This window comes from Stegodyphus dumicola, chromosome 3 (assembly GCF_044657685.1).
Source record: "Stegodyphus dumicola isolate Sdum_Otavi_A_Nest chromosome 3, ASM4465768v1".
In the NCBI taxonomy this organism is placed as follows: domain Eukaryota; kingdom Metazoa; phylum Arthropoda; class Arachnida; order Araneae; family Eresidae; genus Stegodyphus; species Stegodyphus dumicola.
In genome coordinates, this window is record NC_140770.1 from 49,907,623 (window position 1) to 49,928,719 (window position 21,097).

The 21,097-nt window shown below is 31.7% G+C and overlaps 1 protein-coding gene across 1 annotated transcript; it reads right to left on the minus strand.

Moving 5' to 3' along the window:
• Positions 1-389: 389 nt before the first annotated feature.
• On the minus strand, positions 390-19,669 carry LOC118180885 (uncharacterized). Its single transcript, XM_035349946.2, has 3 exons — positions 19,512-19,669; positions 3,697-3,844; positions 390-678 (listed from the first exon to the last, which is right to left on the minus strand). Exons 1-3 carry the CDS (start codon positions 19,577-19,579, stop codon positions 427-429), a joined length of 468 nt encoding a protein of 155 aa, XP_035205837.1. The 5' UTR covers positions 19,580-19,669; the 3' UTR covers positions 390-426.
• Positions 19,670-21,097: the final 1,428 nt, after the last annotated feature.

Here is a 21,097-nt window from a genome sequence, read left to right on the forward strand (position 1 = left end):
TCCAATTAATCAAAATTTAAACTAGAGTAAATCGCCTGCATTTAATTGACACTGTAGCAATTGAAAGTATACGTATAGAATAAAGGGCTAATTTTGACTACAAAATAATTAATATTTGAATATGAAACAATTTTCTTAAATTTTAAATTTTGCTCTTGAATTTGCAGCATTTTGCGTTTAATTATTTAATGCATTGACTAGAAAATAGAACAATGCAATTTCTATTTTCTAGTAAATGGATTAAATAATGTTCTCTCTTCTTTAGATTGTAGTTTTAATTCGATTATAGCTTTCATCCATGCTAGTGTTTTCTTTAGCAATGGTTCATTATAGATTAAACATTATATTTATACTGGTATAGTATATAGAAGAAAATACTCGAAAGAATATTTTACTTAAAAATTGTTTTATTTACAAACTTAGTATTTATAGAGAATGATCATGATAGAAATTTTTACAAGGAACATAAAGACCGTCTTCGCAACATAATGGCTCAGGCATTTTGAAGTCCGATTTTTTCCACTCAGAAGCACAAAATTTGTAATAAATCCGAACTATTTTATTGCGTACATTTTCTTCTATATGATCCGCTTTATCGCACAAAATATCTCCTACAGTATAACCTTCTCTGTCATCTATAGAGAGAGTGAAATTTCCACCACTTGTTCCTACAGATGCCTGAAAAAATTGTAAAAGAAATTATAATACAGCTTAAAAAATTGTGATGCATATTTAAAGTTATGAGAAATTATTATTTATTCAAACGGAAATTTGATGTGATAGAAACATTTGTAAATAGTTAAAATGATTACAATTTACAGATAATAGAATAAACTTATAAATTTAACATTAATGTAATTATTATTATTATTATTATTATACTTTTCGTTTTGCGATTTTGCGTCGATTCACTAAAAACAGCGAATCACTTTTCACAAAGTATTATCGCCCTGTGTTATATTTAAAGAAATTAAATAATGAAAAATCTGCATAAATGTTTGTATATTTCTCGCATTGTGATAAAACAACGGTACATAAAGCCATCAAATTTTGAATGACGTAATCCTAGTGCGAATATGGGAATGTGGAAGGCCAAATTTGAAATTTGGAATTTGTTTTATTATCAATTTGATATTTTGTAAAACTTTAACAAATTTTTGAGTAACAAACTCAACGATTTAAAAGCAATCGATGGCAACACTCTACGGGAGTAAAAATCTTTTTATCTCCAGCGCGCGGAACTGTGTATCAGAAATTCTAAAGATAGGCTCATTTTAAAATTATTTTGCGACATGGTTATTGAACTGAATTTTATGGTTTAAGTGCAAAGAACATGATATTTAATAAAGGTAACGCACAAAACGTTAAAAAAACCGCCCCTTTGGACGCAATTTAAAATCTGAAACCTTTCAGATTTATTTTTATATTTTATTCTTAATTTTTGTCATACATGCCTGCTATTTAGATGATTTTCTAGGAAAAGATAAGAAATTATGTCATTTTCTAGAAGAAAATTATATGTACAAAATGTCATGAAGATTATTTTTTATTCCACCTACAGAATAGTGATTAAGGATCGACATTCTTTAAAATTATGCATAAGCGAAAAGAAAAAAAATATGAAGAAGCATGTATAAGTAAGCATCTATGTAAAAATAAGCAAAGTATGGCTACGGAATAACTAATAAAAGTACCACTTTTTCCCCTTAGCTGTGTTTCTTACTTCTTTTTTAAAGTTAATAGTTTGCTTCTTATATCCAACTTTTAATTAAACTTTATATAAAGTTTGTTGCTTAACCCTTTTTCTTATAATTAAACACGTAAGGAAACTGCTATTGTAGAACAGCCTAGTCTTGAGATCTCATTAAAGCTGATTCCTTAGTCACCAGAAAATTCGCGTGAAGAAGCGGTGGTTATGTTTACTTTGTTGCTATACTGCTCTATCACTTTCGTAACTGCTGCCCAACCGGTATAGTGGTTGGCGTAGCTGACTGCCGTGCCGAAGGGTCCGGGTTCGAACCCCGAAGAAGGCGTGGTTGTTTGTAAATGTATAGAGTCCGTGAGGCATGGGGGCACTCTAAACATGCGGCGAGCCGAAAATTCTCACGAGAGGTTAGTGGTAGAGGATGAGGTTTCTACTCCTCTTCCCCTGCCCACCACCCTGGGGGGACGGGGCTCGAAATGAGCTAAACCCCACTCACCTGTAAGGTGCTCAAGGCTGTTGCCAACGACAGGCGTAAACTTTCGCTTATACATCCTCTTTAAAGAATTAAGTAAATTATAATGAAATTTCTCAAAATGTTCTGAATTTATGATTTACTTTAAAAAATGGATTAAAATATCTGTATCATGTTATTGCTGATTGCTCCAAAACCTACTTTTTGTGGATACAATTATAGGAAATTTCTTTCTTCCTGAATGCGAACCATCGTAATGTAATAGGAAGCACATCCGGGTAGAAATCGGGAGGTCCAGAGTTCAAATCTCAGCGAAAGCATCGTTTATTTTTCACGCTTTCTGCTTCGCAATAAACTTAAGAACTCTATAGAGGGGCATTTCCAAACCATACATGGCTATTTTCATGCTTCAAGTCTTGTTTTTTTGGATGGAATGAAGCATTGTTTCACGAACGCAACATTATTGAAGGATGTTCTTCTACTGAAACGTTCATAATAAATTGGAATTTCTCTTCCATAAGTATTAAAGCAAAGTAAAATTATTATAAATTGGATGTTCGTGCTATAAATATTAGTACCCAAACCCGCGTACCACGTTTTTGGACGCAAAATGTTTGAATATTCAAACAACAATAATTTGTGCAACTTTATTTTTTTCCCAATAGCGGGCATTTGCCTATAACGGCATTCTAAGTTTAAAATTGGTTCCATTTTATTGTGGAGGTAACTAATATTCGGCCATTGTTACCTCCTAAGAAGGGATAGACAATATTACATCCATGCCTTCTCCGAATTCGAACACAGGCCCTTCGGTATCGCAGTCAGGATCCTCTAACCATTATGCAGTCTGTGCAGCTGTGCAACTTTACAATATAAAATTAATAGTAATAATTCAGTATAAGAAATAAAGGATAAATTTAGTAAGTACTAACTAGATAAAGTGAACGAAAATTTAATTTCCTTTTTACCGAATTTGCGATACCAGAGGGTCTGGTTATGACTTCCGGAGAAAGCAGGGACCTAAACTGTCTGTCATCTAAAGGTGGACGCTTGTTAGCTGCCTCCATAAATAAAATGATCACCCCATCTGGCCTCAGTAATGGCGAAAGCCTAAAAATGGCTAGTGCCTGCCATAAAAATATTTGTAACACACAAAACGTTAACGAATTGCTCCTTTGAACATAATTTAAAATCTGAAGCCTTTCGGATTTTTTTAAAATTTTATTTTATTCGTTTTATTTAGCATTTTTTCTGTTCCTGTAGTAAATTTGAATTATTAAATATCTTAAGTAAAATTTTAATGCGTTTATTTCATCTAATATTGATTAATTATATTTAATTTATGTTTAAAACTTTGGCATTAATTCGCATGCAGGTCTTCCCATATTGCTATTTTTATCGTTTAATATTTCAATATAATATCCTTCCTACTTCTTCGCTTCTTTAATAGTCAATGACTCTGGAATCTAAACTAATATGATTAGTACTCTTTGATAAAAAAACGCAATGCAATCGTTACCTCCAGTTCTACCATCTGCTTGCACTTCTGTTCATTCTCATCATCACAGCTCTCGATCTTTCCTTTTATCTGCCCTGAGTCTATTTTATGGGGATTGCTTTCATTCGTATCTTCTAAGAAGGCTGCTAATTCGCAAATGATTTCATTGCTAAATAAAAGGAAAATATATTTATTGAATAAATTGGGACACTTTAAATAAAACTGTAACACAATAAAAATTTCAAAATTATTTCTTGAAAATATACTCTCAGAAGACTGGATGAAAGAATTTAATAGACTTCCACAACGTTTTGCAAAAGAGGGATATGTCAAAAGTACAAAAGTACTTTCTTATTTGTCTTATAAAAGGATTTTCTGGAAACGTTCTTAAGTGGCAGATTTTAGTGTTCATTTATATGAATGATTAGGTTAGCGTTTTTAATAAGTATAAATAAAATACTTATCCAAAGTATTTACGCGCAAGTACTTCTTAGTAGATCTTTTTTTGCTTACGTCCGAAGTATGGGAATCTTGTGGGATTTAACTACGTGATTTTTCTCCTTTCTAAACTAGTGGATGTATTATTACTGTTCGCGCACGTTCTGCACTCACAGACACACATTTCACACATGTGCACATTTCATGTAAAATTTACGAAATCATTTGTAATAAGAAACTCATCTGAAGTATTGAAATTAATAGAAAGTGATAATTGCTTCCGTAACTCATAGACCAATGTACTCATGTGAGGAAAACTTATAAAACAAAATTTCAAATATCTGTCGAGAGAGTATACGTAGAGATTCTGGCATCAGGTTTATTTCTAAATGTTCTGAATTCTTTAACAGAAAGTTTCGGAAACATACGAGAGCGATAGAATGCAGGCAGCGAATGAATGTTTGAGCGATAGAATACAGGCAGCGATAGAATGTGTGAGCGAAAGAAAGCAAGCAGCGATAGAATGTTTGAGCGGTAGAATGCAGGCAGAGATAGAATACAGGCAGCGATAGAATACAGGCAGCGATAGAATGTTTGAGCGATAGAATGCAAGCGCCACGTAAACATTTTGTGAGTAAAGGCTCTTTTCTCTTCTATGTATATGGCACAGAGAGAGAATGCTTGTTAGTCTCTTGATGAGATAGCAAGAGACGGTGTACCCCACCAAATAACGAACATGTGCTTAAAACAAGACTTGTTATGAGTGAATTGTCTGAAATCCTCCAAGGGAAGCTTAAAATGTATTTCTTTGTAGGATGCAAACGAATTCTTTAGCTTTGTAAAAAAATCTAGAGCTGCAGCATGGCACTATTTAATATTAAAATGGTCCGTAGACAGTATAAGAAAAATAGCGGAGACAAACTTCCACTAGAGTTATTATTTTTCTTGAAAGACATTGTATGGGCACGTGAAAATAGTCGGACACCTACTCTGGTGAATGAGTTGGGAAAAATACCCTAGTCTCATGTAGTGAAATATTTGCAGGGCCTGTTTTTAATTTCTAAGCGGTTATAGTTGGTTTGGAAAAGGTTGTGGCAGACCGTGATTGACTAATAATTTCAAGTGAGGAGTGGTTGCATCAACAGATATCTTTTAATTAATGCAGTTAAATGGGTAAGATTTTATCTGAGAAAAGGCTTTTGAACCTTTAGCTTTTGCTTTGACTTAGAGTTTAACAATATGAAGAAAAGAAGGAGAAAAATTGTGGTTAATAAGTAATAAAAAGCTAGTTATTAACCACAATTCGTATGTTAATTTCGGACGTAAGCAAAAAAAGATCTACTAAGAAGTACTTTAGATGGAGAAAGGATATTTTATTGAAGATGACTTGGTAAAAAAGAACGATAAATGTTCCTGCCTACTCTGATGAAGCATTCCAGTTTCAGAAACGTAAAGTTTAAGAAATTAGTGGTATAGACCTTTCTTCTCTGCATTGATGAAGTGCTCCAGTTTTATAGAGTTTTAAGAAATGAACTGGACGGTAAAGGATCTAGTCCGATGTGATGAAGCGTTCCAGTTTTACAGATGCTTCAGAAAAGTACGATTCTTACGAAGTATTATAAAGAGGTTAATTTTCATCCCAATTGATATTTAGCGTAGTGGAGAGAACGGTTTCTCTCTTAAGAAAAACAACAAACAGTATTAAAAAATCTGTAATTGACTAGGAAAGGTTACATTAAATTACTTTCAGTCACTCTTTTTATTAGTGTTAATTTTCAGCATCGTATAAGTCTATTTTAGATTACATATTCCCGAAGTCTGCGATATTTTTGTGTGGGCTTTCTGTTTCATTTTTACTTCCTTTCTTTGTAGAGATTTTATGTAAATATGAATTTTTGAATCTCAATAAATATTAAAGAGTTCTGTCCCAAGATTAGGGTATAAATCATTATTCATGAGTTTATTGTGAATTTAATATGTTAATATGGTACTTATGTGTTAATGTGGTACTCGTAGAGACACATGAAAGATTAATATTTTTTTAGCTGTGATTATGTGTTTATTAGTGTACAGACAGTAAAGAATTTTAAATTGTTTTATCTCATCGAACCTGCGTTAATAATTTGCTGCCATACTTAACTGTCAAAATGTTCATTCGAATGAAAGATTAAAAATATTGTATGTTATCGAATTTTATACGTGATTATCCAGCATAAAATCTGCCGATATAAAAATACTTAAATCTGGAGTTTTAAACTAATGTTTCAACAACTTGAGGTTTACCTCGACAAGTATACCTAGACTTTGAAGGGATGGAACATAAGCACAAATGACATATTGAACTGATAACTTGATTTTTACGTAGTTCGAACATTTATATTGGTAATAAGGAACATCTGGGTGCAATCCATCTGATGGTCGTCCAAATAGCAGAATTATAAATCACTCTGGATATTTTGCGAGCATATGTCTTAGTACAAATGTACTGTTTAGCTTAACATTCCATTTATATTTGCTTGTTTTCTTAAGAGTATTTATAAGTTTACTTTTTAATTCACTGCGTGCACATGCCCACGTTTGGTCGTGTCGTTTGTTTTGATTACTTATGACTGTGTATTACTTACGTCGACCCCCGGGGGGGATCTCAGCGGTAAGACTGATGAACTCAACTCTGGAAATTCACCCCAGGTTCACACCCCATAAATGGGCTGGCTACGTGTGAGCGGTCTTTATTTTTCGCATATGTAACGTGAATACGAGCCAGTTACCTTTAAAATGTTTCAGATAGCTCTCGCTTGCTGCGCAGTTCTCTATATAATTCCAGTCCAATAATAGAATTTTTTTTATTATTTAGATTAGTTGTGGTCACAGTTAGTTCGGACACTAGAATTTTACTGCCATGTTTAACTACAGAGTATGAAACATTATTAAAAATATTGAATATAAATGATTAAACTATCAAAATTACATATCATGCCAAATTTAAATCTTATTTAAAGTAAAACTTTGTCATTTAATAAAACTTATTAAACACCAATATCTTTGAATAGAAAATTCTTCTAAAATTCAAGATATTTTCTACAAAAATAGGAATCAAAATAGCTAAATGCCACGAATCTTTCTTTGTTACTTTGAGCTGAGACATCATAACTGAAGAAAATATCATATTTTCTCAATCAACTTAATTTCTAACGATTACATTCTGTTAATTTCTAATCAGTAGGTGAAATATAACGACGGAATAAAATCATTTGACGTGTATCTATTGCGGAAGGAAGGGTAAGATATGCAGCAGAAACAATAATTATCTAATCAACTTATTCTGAGTTTGACAAAAACGGCAGGCAGTTTAAAGCAGGCCACCGACGAAGGATTACGCGATGTGTATGTTATTCTCTCATAGGAAATGCCGCCTTTTTTACATAGAAACGCAGATTACGATAAATGGAATTAAATAGAGATAAAGCGATACCAGACTCAGATAATTATACAAACTTCTTATTTATTCCTCTATTCTTTTCTCGATACGTGTTTCGTATAATTAATTAGAGTTTATTAAATGAATGCAGGATCATGCGAAATAAACACGATGCCCGTTAAGCTAATAGTTAACCAGTTAACCAGTTTAAGCCAGCTGCGCTCCTTATCTTATTATATAGAGCTGTTGTTTTTCTCTAGTTTTTTTTAAATGACTTACATTCAAATATTTCCTTTTAATCAGGTTCTTTTTTTACTTACAAAAATCTTACATTTCGCAACTATTGTTTCCTCCTTTATCACAATTTTTTTATAATATCAGCTTTTTAATCTAAGAGAAACTGCTTTGATTTAGGTGGCTGTAAGAAATGAACAACAGCACAGAATTTCCATTTCTACAGTAAACTTTAATATTTTCAATGCAGACCACTTTTTTAGCTTCGCCCGTTTTTATATTTCTGCATATACTTAAAACCTTAAACATCATCAAACTTAAAAACTTAACATCCTCCGATGAAAGGCCCGGGCGATCCGTACCCCCTCTTCGGTGCCATGCTCCGTCAGCCGTCTCTGACAGATCCGAGAATATATAGCAGAAAGTCTAATCCAGTAGGTAAAGTATCAAATGAAATAACATCGCTGAAATGGCAACTAACACCTATTATAATATTATACTAATTCATGAGTGTTGCTTTTCCAGAATGCAAACACCAAAATTAAAATTTTGGATTATAAAAGTTTTTGAGTTTTTCGACTATCCTAAGTCCGTTTTTTAACTTTTTAAAGTTTTTTTTAGTCGAAAGGGATTTGAATCCCGAAGGACTATTAGTTTCGTTTTGGCATTTTGCGTCGGACTCATAAATGTCGGTTCACTTTTCAAACTGTTGCCACAAAATGTTAGAGTCCTGCATTATATTTGAAGAAATTAAATAATGAAAAATCTGCATAAATGTATGTATATTTCTCGTATTGTGATAAAACAACGGTACATAGAGTCATCGAATTTTGAATAACGTAATCCTCCAACGAATATGAGCATGTGGAAGACCAAATTTGAAATTTGAAATTTGTTTTATGATCGATTTCCTATTTTTTAAAACTTTGACGAATTTTTGATTAACAAACTCAAGGATTTCAAAGCGAGCAATGGCAACGTTGTGCAGAAAAAACATTTTTATCTCCAGCGCGTGAGTCTCTGTATCGGAAATTCTAAAGATATGCTCGTTTTAAAACTATTTTGCGATATTGCTGTTGCACTGGATCTTATGGTTTAAGTGCGAGGAACATGATATTTAATAAAGAAAGGTAACACAAAAAATTTTAAAAAACGCCCCTTTGGACGTAATTTAAAATCTGAAACATTTCAGATTTTGTTCTATATATGTATATATATATTTTTAAGCCCAAAGGGCGTTAGCACAAAATGGTTATTAATATCGTGTTGGCATTTCGCCTTGATTCACTTTTTGCGTCAATTCACATTTCAAACTGTTGCCACCAAAACTTATTGCCCTGTGTTATATTTAAAGATATTAAATAATGAAGAATCTGCATAAATGATGTATGTTTCTCGCATTGTGATAAAACAACGCCACTTAGAGCCATCCAGCTTTGAATAACGTAATCTTCCACCGAATAGGGGCATCTGGAAGCCCTAATTTGGAATTTGGAAATTGTTTCATTGTCTATTTTATATTTCGTGAAACTTTAACGAATTTTTTTATTAAAAATCTTAACGATTTCAAAGCGAACAATGACAACACTGTACGAAAAAAAAAATTTTATCTCCAAAGCGTGAGACTGTGCATCGAAAATTCTAAAGATATACTCATTTTAAAATTTTTTGCTATGTTGTTGTTGAATTTAATTTTATGGTTTAAATGCAAAGAACATGTAATAAATAAAGGTAACACAGAAAAGATTAAAAAAAGTTCTCTTTGGGCGTAATGTAAAATCAGAAATCATTCAGATTTATTATTATTATCATTATTATTATTATTATTACTTGCAAAATATAGGTAGATTAATGGTTTGGTTTGTTTGAGGATATCAGTTAACTGCACGTCCTTGAATACCTGTAAAATACGAACTTCAAACCACATAATAATGACTGAAAATACGTGTTTTCTGATAACTGGAACTATATAGCCCAATGTGTTTTCCATTTAGATGAAGCGTCGCCACACAAAAGAAGAGAATAGTGAGAAACTTATCGACTTTTAGGAATTGAAGTATTGGATGAAAAGATTATGACATCAATGAAATAAACATAATCTGTCATATGTGTAATGAATTTATCAACACATTTTAATTCATAGAATTTAAAGGAAAGTAATATCCACCCCTCCCTCCCAAATGAAAGCTTTCAGGTTTCACATTACGCACAAAGGGGCTTTTTAACGTTTTATGGATTACTTTTATTTATTGAATATCATGTTTATCGCACTTAAAACATAAACTTCATTTTAAAAGCAATATAACAAAATAATTTTTAAATGAGCATATCTTTAGAATTTCTGATATACAGTCTCGCGCGCGAAGGTAAAAATGCTTTTTTTTCGTACAGTGTTACCATTGCTCGCTTTGAAATCGTTGAGTTTGCAAATCAAAAATTCGTTAAAGTTTTACAAAATATGCAACATATAATAAAACAAATTCCAAATTTGGGCTTCCAGATGCCCATTTTCAGATGCAAACGTACGTTATTCAAAATTGGATGGCTCTAGGTACAGACGTTTTCACAATGCGACAAATATACATACATTTATGCAGAATCTTCTTTATTTAATTTCTTTAAACATAATACAGGGCTGTAATATTTGGTGGCAACAGTTTAATAAGTGAACAGCCATTTAAAATTTTCAACGCAAAATTCCAAAACGAAATTAATAGCCCTTCTGGGTTAACGTTCTTTGCGCTAATTAATAAAAGGGGTTTGGGTGTCAATGAAGGCTCTAAGGATTTTTTTTTTATTTTATCTAACCTGTTGGTTTTTGTTTAGAATCTGTCATTTCTCCCTTTCTGTTTTCCTTCCAGAATGCTAATTTTAGTTGCTTATATTCGTGTGAACCAGGAAAAGAAGCCAGAGCGTGTTCCACCAAACTGAAGGATACGTTACTAGTTTAAATTCTAACGCTAGTATTTTATCCTCGGCGTTACTTTGTTCTTGCCCACAGTACTTGTCACGATAGCGTAGATTTCAGCTAACTTGCGGGTTTACCATTACCGAAATTATTACTTTTTGCTAAATTTACGACTTAGCTTACTTTTGAAATTCTATCTTGTGAGTTACGCCATAAATTCTGGCTGGTTTTGTAAGCCCAAGGAGGCGTTTTAAGTTATTTTAGTTTCTAATCAAAGGCTCTTTTACACCCTGCTTACATTCCCCGTTTTCCTGTGGACACAGAAATGAGTCGCTCAGCTCCATTCAAAGTTTTGACTTAGTGAATGCTTCCTAAAAGAGTGAGATTCTACAAGGTAATGGCAAGATAACTCCTTCTTGCAAACACCTTTTGCGGTGAAAATATTTTAATCTTTTATCCGGTGAATAATTTACAGGTACTCTGTCCATGAAAGAAGTAAACATGTTTGTTATCAGTCAAAATTTTCTTTAAAGAAGGTATTAAAATTTATAATCTTACTTAAACCATCTTTTTGCCCTATGAAATTCTCTTTATATATGCTTTCTTTGATGATCTGTACCTGTTTTTGCTGAGGTTTTATTAAGGGGACTCATACATCTTAAAACCCATAAGATCTTCGAATATGTGATTGTTGTAAGAATTGGGATAACATATTTATTTTAAAAGCAATTACTTCCAACGTTTTACAGCTGACTCCATAATATAGCTACTTTCTGAAATAGTAATCAGAAAGTTTGTGTTGCCACAAATATTTTTAAAATTTAATTTGCTTTGTGACAAAAGTTTTCGTCATGTTTGCACCTTGCGCGTACAGTTTAAAACATTCTGTTGCATAATTTAATTCCATATTTAATATGTAGCTTTTATAACATTTGGAAACTACTGTAAACCAAAAAATCTAAGAATTTCATGTTAAATATGTTTTTATTTGGAATTGCATTTATAAAATGTATTTTATTAAAAAATCTGTAATGTTTTCGTCCATAAAATTTTTAATATTAAAATATTCATCAAATTTGGGTTCAGTTAGAAAATAGTGCCCATATTCCATCACATTTCAAGTATGTACCATTAGCCATTTTTAAAATATCATGCGCGCAAGGTGGAAACAGAACGAACAATTTTTTTACAAGGCAAATTAAATTACAAAAATATTTGTGGCAACACAAACTTTCTGGTTACTAGTTTCCAAAGCAGCTACATTATGCAGTCAGCTGTAAAATGTTGGAAGCAATTTCTTTTAAAATAAATAAAATATTCCAATTCTTTCACATATTCGAAGACCATAAGGGGTTTAAGGTGTATGGGTCCCCTTAAAACCTAATCATTCGTTACATATCATTCTTTCTGTCCACTATCAAGAATATCATGGCTGATTGTCAATAATTCTTTCTGTCTAACCATCAAGAATACCATGATATGACTGTTAATTGTTTAAACTAATTGTTAAGTCTAAGATTACAGTAAATTTTGTTAGTCGTCAAGGTAAAGTAATTTGATCTCATAACAAGATTTCTCAAATAACACAGAAACCTTGAAAATATCATTCAACTTTTATCCAAAGGAAATTTAAGATGTCCAAATTACTGTAATTTTGTTCTTCTTCAAAAGTGCATGAAGGAAAGAATAAAACTATATATATATATATATTTGAGAATTTAAAAATTCTATTCGAGAATGCTTTGGGATTTCAAGAATTTCTCCCAAGTAGGTCTTCTAAACTAAATATTTGCTTACGATTTCTTCTTAAACTTCAGCAATTTCATTACATTAACGATTCTCGTCATGCATCACGGTAGTGCACCGTCGCTGTTAATATTCCAACCGTTTTGCTTCGATTTTACTGATCGCATTCGGCGATTATATGCTAGCTGGTTCTAAGTCATTATTCTAAAAGCCTTAGTGGTGCGGAGAAAGAATGAATAGTCATTTGATAATGGGTAGGAACAAATTTGGGTTACCATAACGAACAACTGCATTTCGACATTGGAAGGTATTAACCATTCTGGGTGTAGTCCACTGCAATGCGCCACATATGCATTTCGCGGTCAATTCGATTGTGGTGGATAATAAGCAATTGGACAGTAATAACTTACTACTGATTAAATTCTTTCTGGGAAACATTTAAAGTAGAACACATTTTCATACATATACTCAATAGGTTTTGAAACCGCTCAATTAAGGGCTACATGTTGCATTTAGAATCTAACAAAGATGAGTTTAATGACGGTAGGTTTGTAAATTGTGATTTTTCTGATCAATGTTTCAGCTTAATCTCAAAGGCATGCAATTTGCTCACTTTGATTCATTCAAATGCATGAAATTTGCTCACTTTGATTCGTGAGCAAATTGAGAAATAACTGTTAAAATTTTCATCGGAAATTCTTTAAAGAAGTCGTCTTTAAAAATACTTCTCTTTATTTAAATCGAAGAACAATATGTATTTAAATGAAGAGAAGTAAATTTATTTAAATTATTCATTTATATGTAAAATAAAGATAAATATTTCATTTAAAATGAAGAGCAGTTTTCTTCCTATGTGGAACATTATATAATATTTCTTCTAGAACTATACTGAATCCAAATGTGACATCTGTGTTTCACATAAGATATCTTCCGATACATCCTAAAAATGAGCAACATTTGAAGCAACTTTATACCCCTGAAAGATATCTCTTGAGAATCAAATTATTCTATTTAAGGGGCATAACTGGGGGTAAAAAAATATTCTAGTAGCCATTTTTAATTTTCTAAAGGTTATGCAAAATATATTGTTTTGATAAACTTCAAATTAGATTTTACGTTTTGCCAAGAAATGTAAATTTTCAGATGAGTTAAAAAAATTTGCTCACTTTCCTATTTAATATTTCGTGAAATAGTAATGTTGTAAAATATTTTTCATCTTATGTCCGTCCTATAACCATTTTAGAAGGCATTTAACTGTTGCGATTTTTTAACTCTGCTGTAAAAACAGCCTGCATTGTTATTTGTGGCAGAATAAATGGAGAAGTTCTCTCAATATTTTTTTGTTTTCTAAAATAAGGAAATGCAGATTTCTTACGTAATAATAAGTTAAAGAAGAGTTTTTTAATACTTCCAAAATTCTGCTTGCATTTCACTTTCAGTGTAATTTTTTATATGTCCTTGCTACATTTATTATTACTTGGTAAATTTGTAAATTTCCTGTTTATCTAGTCTGATAAAACTTCAAACAATGAAAACGCATTGTTCCTGCCGAATACTTGAAAGAATGAACGACAGTGTAAAAAGGCTTCCTGATGGATATTAAATATATTGCACTAAAATTATCATTCGCTACCATCCATTGTCATTCGAAGCAACGTAATACATATGGGAAGCTCCATAAGTTTGTAAATATTTTAAAAATTCATAAAAATTGAATGAATTGGTAGAACTGAACGTGATTTGTGAAAACGTTATTCTCGTGATGCGAGGTTATGATTTTTGCCGATGAAGGGCTTCGCATAAATAAAGTAACACGAAACATGTAAATCAGAGTCGTATAAAATGCAGGTTTTACGATTAACGGCTCAGTACTGATTTTTCTTCCTACTTCGTCGTACATAACGTTTTAATTGTGATGCTGACATTAGTGGATAAAGCGTTATTAATGAAATTGTTTTGTAATTGTTTTGTCGTTTAGGAATTTTTGGAGGCAGTAAAGATGAAAAATGAACAACGCCTTTGCCGGAAATGTAACCACGGACCTCTGGAAACGCGCCCAGCATGCAGACCACTGCACCACGAAGGCACGCTAAGAAGGCGGGAGAAATATTAGAGTTATATATAGTGTTGTTTTAACACACGTATTTTGACATAAAGTAATAGCTAAAATTTAAAAAAAGTATAATTCATATTCCATAATAGGTTTTATTACTCGTCATTTTTTAAACTGAATTTTCATAAAAATATAAATTATGTCCCAATTTTTCTGCGGACCATCAAAACGGTTTCGACCACCGGTTGGCGACCGTTGATTTAAGTGGATTAATTATACCTCTTTAAATAATTGTTTTAAAAATTTCTGTTTATTCATTCGCATTGCGTACTTTAAATATGCTTATTCATATAAGCATTTTTAATTTGGTTCTATTTATTTGAATTGCATTTCTTTCGAAAGAATACTTTGCCGCCCAGTATTCATCATGATGCCTCTGAATACCCATTATGCAATAAAAGAGAAAATATGCCATAAAGCACGATTTATATGTCTTTCAACGGACCTTTCAGAAAGGAAATATACCTGAGAAAGTTGTATTATTTATATTTTAGTTTAGAATGATATACATACGAACAATTTTAATGGTTTTATCACAGTGCCATTGCATTACTCGAATTTGTTCAAATTCTTTCTTTTTCAAGTCGCATAAATCAAATAGCGTAACATAAAAGAGACTAAATTTTATGCAAATAAGTAAATAAAAATAAATAAATAAATATTTTCTAAGTGCTTTTAATTTTACTTCTTTGGCTTACTGCTTTAAGAAAATATCAATGCCTTGATGATTTTCTTGTGGTATTTTGCAGGTATATCCGAGATCATCCTCACCTTTTCATTCGCTATGTAAAATGCTCACTTTTACAGTTTGTCTTGTTCGATATTCTTAGCTTTATATGCATTTAAGCTGAGGGTTTTGAATCTTCATTTGAGAGAGCTTCTGATAAGCGCGTCTTGCTGTTAGTATTTTTAGCCAGTTCTTTTTAAAAACTATATTATAGCTTTAGCATTCTTGCTAACCGATGCTTTAAATACACGCCAGTAATATATACGAGTCAGCTTATTCTATTTAATGCGTAATTATTCTTTTAACTTTTCTCACGTCTTTAGCTTAGATTCCAAAAACACCAAGTGAATATTGCCCTACAGCTTCCTAGTTTAAAAACTAACAAATCAACAAAACTCTGCTATTTATGACTGATAGTATGATAACAGTTTAAATATTTGCAAATCAATTAGTAAATTAGAATCCGTATGATTGCTATTATAACTAGAAACTAGAGTTAAAATACTACAGACCCTACTAGACAGATAGCAAATTATCGCTACCTCTTGAACAACTCAAAAACACAGAAGTTATAAATAACATTTTTATTTTATTCTCAGTATGAACATAAAGTCTCAACTTGTGCTACAGATTTGATCAGACAATAAAACCTAAGAGCGAGACATGGTTGTCAGAAGCTCTCTCAGCTAAAGATTCAAAACCCTCAACTTAAATACACACAAAGCTACTAATTTGTATTCCCGTAAGGTTACGGAAATGAAAAGTTATATTAAAGGCTTTAATCGTAATAGCTGGTTAAATAACATAAGAGGTTTCACAAATCTAATAACGTGACTCTTAACTTAAGCGGACGCACTTCCGGCCATGCGTTAAAGACTGCTGTCTCGGAAACCAACCCAGGCTGAATTGTTTTCGCGATTTTCCTTATATCCAACGTGAATACCAGCCACGTTTCTTAATAAAGTCTTTCAAAAAGGCATTCCGGCTGAACAACCGGTACAGAGGTTAACTTTGCTGACTGCCGTGCCGAAAGGCCTTGGTTTGAATCCCAGAGAAGGCATGGGTGTTTGTAAATGTATAGTGTCCGTGCAGCATGGAGGGAAGCCGAAAGTCCTCACGAGAGGTTGTTGGTAAGGTAAGAGGTAAGGGAGACCTTCGGACTCATCCCCTCAGGGTGCTCTCCATCAAAATTGGGGGGCGGAACTGAGCTCTGTCACCCGTAAGGTGCTCAAGGCTGTTGCCAAAGGCAGGCGTAAATTTGCCCTCCTAACCACGATTGTATTTTAGGTGCTTGGGCTGACTGTAATCAGGCAAGTGTGTATTAGAAACAAAAACAACAATAAAAAACTCTCCTTAGGCAGACACTCTCCATGTGCTTTGCCGTATTTAAATAACTAACTAACCTAATTTATGCGCGATTTTTAAAATCAGATTTCTAAATTAAGAAAACCAGAAATTTACAGAAGTCCAGTGTAATGATAAGAATTCAGGTTTTGGCAAATTTAATTTCTAAAAAGGTGTTTATTTTGAATCCTGTGTTTACATAACAATACATTTTGCTTTGGAAAAAAAAAAAAAAAAAAAAAGAGTCTTTGGATATAACTAGGGTCCCTTTCCTACCTAACAAACAATTTGTTTAAAAAATTTACTATGAAGTAAAGACCACGAAATATCTTTGGACATAACACATTTTCAAGATCATTTTTATATGTTGCATTTACTACAGACAGAAAAAAGATAATATATTCTAGTAAATTTTGCCGCTTATAAACATTTCTGTAATAGAAGACAGTATGTTTTATTTATATTTTTGACGTAGACATACTCAGAGTTATTGAATGCGTAAATGAAGCACAATTTTGAAATCATAAAATAAATCTTATTGCATATAATGGGAAGTTAAGTAAAGTATCAGGTGATAAAAGGGTAAAAATTTACTTTCATGAAAGGAAAAAAATATTTGAACTTTTCATCAATAGTATTTATAAAAAAGTTTTCCATGTATTATAAATAAACATTTGATAGGCATTATTAATGGTGTGGTGGTGTATTTAATTATGGCAAAGCACACTAGGGCTATCTGCCTAAGGGGAGGGATGCCTTCGTGGAGGACTTTCTAAGGGAAACTGGCTCGTATATACGTTACACATGGGGAAAACCACGAAAACACCCATGCAGCCAGCCCGTTCGCGGGATTCGAACCTCGGACCGAACTACCAGTGTTCAGCGACTTTACCGCTCGGCCGCTGGTGAGCCCCATTACTAATGAAAACGGAAAAATGAAATTACCCAGGATGATCCTCAGTAAAAGTTTATTTGGAAATTTCAGGTTCAGAATAACTGTTGCAATTCATTAGTAAATTAACAAAGTGAAATCGCTTAGAAAAAATATACCAAATTTCAAAACGCCTCAATATATAAATTCACGTATATCTTGGGAAATTTCGAATAAAAAAACTCTAATTTGTTGCAGCTATGCCTAGAAATACATCTAATTTAAGATGACGGCGAAAATTCTATCGGTTATTATTAAAAATGTTTTTCGAAAAATATATAATTTTTTAAAAATACAAATTTTAAAAATGTGCGAATTTTATTTGGATTGAACCTAAATTTTGAGTTTTGAGAGAAGGAATCAAGTAAGTTTAATATGAAAAGAGATATTATTAAATATTTACAAAATTCAACTAACAGTGAGGAGCTAAAACTTTGAGATTTATTAGTTTAAAAACACCCAGGAAATTTTTACTTGGCGCTTTGACGTAATTTGAATAGAAGAATTAAAAAATGGAGAAACATCGGTATGATATTTCAGAAAAATGATGATGTTTTGTAAACATTTTGCATCAATATCATTATTAATAGAAGATGCTTCTAATGGATGCATCAGGCATTTCAGTATAGAATTATTACCTTCTAAGTACAAATTTTTTACATTTTTCACTTGGCAGGGACTCTGTAAATCATTTTTTGGCAAATTATTCTAAATTTTCAATGAACCTTTTCAAGTATGAAGCAATAAGAAAGCAATTCTATTTTTGATCAATAATGAATATGAGTTAGAAAAATGTGCAATAAAACTGCAGCTTTCAATGTTACATTAAAAGAAACTGTCAAATTTATTACATATATTTAAATTGTAAAATGTAAATTTCATTTCATTTAGAGTATTAACAAATGACATGAAAAAAAGTTTCCTTACAGTTTGTTGTTGTTATCTTTTCGTTGAATGTACTAGAAAGAGAATTTTATGATAGCATTATAATATAATAATGCAAACAAAATATCCTACATATGGACACTGAAAATTGCAATATATATATAGTGTTGACGAATATATATATAAATATACTTTTGATTTTGAGTTTTAATTATACAAGAATATTTTAATCTAAAATAATATATTCATTTATACACTTTTATATTTATGTCTTCTTTTGTATATATTAATTTGTATAAGTGTTGAGAGTTACTGGGAATATTTTTCTAAAACAAGGATCTCATATAATTCAGGTCTTAATAAATATCTTAAATTAAGACGGATATCTTACTCATTTTTAATTTAGAATTTGTTTATGACAAAAATATTTTGTCTTAAGTAATTTAATATGTTTTTAATAATTGGTGTTTTTCGAAGCTTATGATATATTTTTAGAAAAATAAATAATTTGATCCTCATTAAAAAAAAGACAAAACACTCTCATTTAATTTGATTATTGTTAATTGATAGTAGATTTGTTTGTTCCCCTTGACAAGTCAATTAACCTGCAATCAATTACAATAACTACTTTTTCAGTACTTTAAATTTTAATTTTAATATTTAGAATTTTTACCGTTAAAAATCTTTCTATACAGATTTTAAATAATTCTTACTGCAATAGAAATCTACTGACTTAAAATACTATTTTTCAAAGATTTTTTCTAATAATTCGTAGCTTTAATTAAATTCCGTTTCCTTGAAGATAATATATAAAAACCTTTTCTAATAATAATAATAACAATAATAATAGTAATAATAATATACACATCTAAGCATGCATTTTTTAGCAATCTTGCTTATTTATATATCACAAAGAGAACCAGATCAGATGTTTAACAATCGTACTTAAATTATAAAAAACTTTCGTGTTGAAATTGATAGCATTTACATTTCAAATTAAACAACAGATTTTAAAAAAGAGGAGTGCTTTGAAGCCACTTAAACACTTTCTTTTAAATTGGCAAGAAAATAGTTAAAATACAGACTATTTACCTGCTAATTAGCACACATTGTGAGAAGATGAAAAGAAAAATTAAGAAGTTTGACCGCAGAAGAAGCATAACAAACGAATTAATTGATTCCAAAATCGTGCCAATGCACTTCAGCAGCAGTGATCTTAACAGACCGACGCCATTGTATCTACGTGGCTGATGGAATTATCTTATCAAAACGCGGATGCTGATTTGGCGGAAGTAAAAACTTTCTATCATACTTTTGATTCCTCGTAAAAAATAAAAAAAAACCTTACGTAAAGAAACTTTTATGTTTAGATTGATATATAGAAGTATTCATGTATGGATGTTTTCTACGTTAGATTGATGTATGGATTTGATTTCCGAATGTATTAACATTATTTATTAGTATATAAAAGACAAAATCATTGCCAGACCTTGTTAAACGGTTTATTAAAATTAAAGTGTACCTTGTCAGACTCAGAACCCACACAGAGTCATTTTGATTGGCGTATTTTGTTGAAACCTGGTATATTATACACTTTGTCAGAAAAAGTACTCGACATTACTAATAAATGCATTTAAAACGACATAAAAGCATAGTTCTGATTATGTATTGTTGACCTTCATTTACTGTTTAGTTTATCAAGGTTTGTACTAGTCATTAAATACAAAATCATATTTGAAAAAACAAAACAAAACAAAACAAAGCAAAATTGATTGTATAAAGCTACTTTCTTGTAAACGACCCTTTTTATCGTCAAAGAGATATCGACTCTGCCCATTCATAGGCTATTTAAAGAGTTACAAAGTTTAAATTAACACTCGAAGACATCCTTGTGTGTTACAAGAGTTTACCTTAAGATTTTCTGAAACTTTCCTGGAAAGATGCCTTCCTGGAGGACGTCCTAAGCGGAACTGCCTTCGTATGCACGTTACACATGGGAGAAACCACGAAAACGCCCATGCAGTCAACTCGTTCGTCTGGAATCGAACTCAGGTCGGTACTACCAGTGCTTAATGATTGTACCTTTCGGCCGCTGATGGGCCAAACTACAGCTTGGAACTGCAGAGAAAATCTGGAGAAATATATGAGGAATTGCTCAAGTTATTAACAGATCACTTTCAGCTATATAATACATACTAAAAATGCATCTGGAATCAACATATTTTGTAAACAGGACAAGAAGCAGGCGACTTTGAGAAGCTGACCAGGTATAATAAACGATATCTTTTACAACAAGTTAAAAAAGATCCAAAACATTAAGTGGTACAGAATTGAAACTACCGGATTAAGAAAAAAGTTTGTACCCAAATTGTAAGAAATACCCTTAAAGAGTTTCTTTCTAAAGTACGATTAGCTCGAAAACAAATATTACGAGTCTGAAGTCAATAGAAAGGAAATGCTGTCATTTGAAAAAAAAAAAAAAAAAAAAAAAATGTAAACGACCATCCAGACTTTTGGAAAACTGTTGTATTTAATGATGAACGTAAGCAGAACGTACTTGGAGTAGATGGCAATCGTAAGGTTATAAGGTATTTCTCCCGTCTTCTTAGCGTGCCTTCGTGGTGTAGTGGTCTGCATGCTGGGCGTGTATTCCAGAGGTCCGTGATTCGATTTCCGGC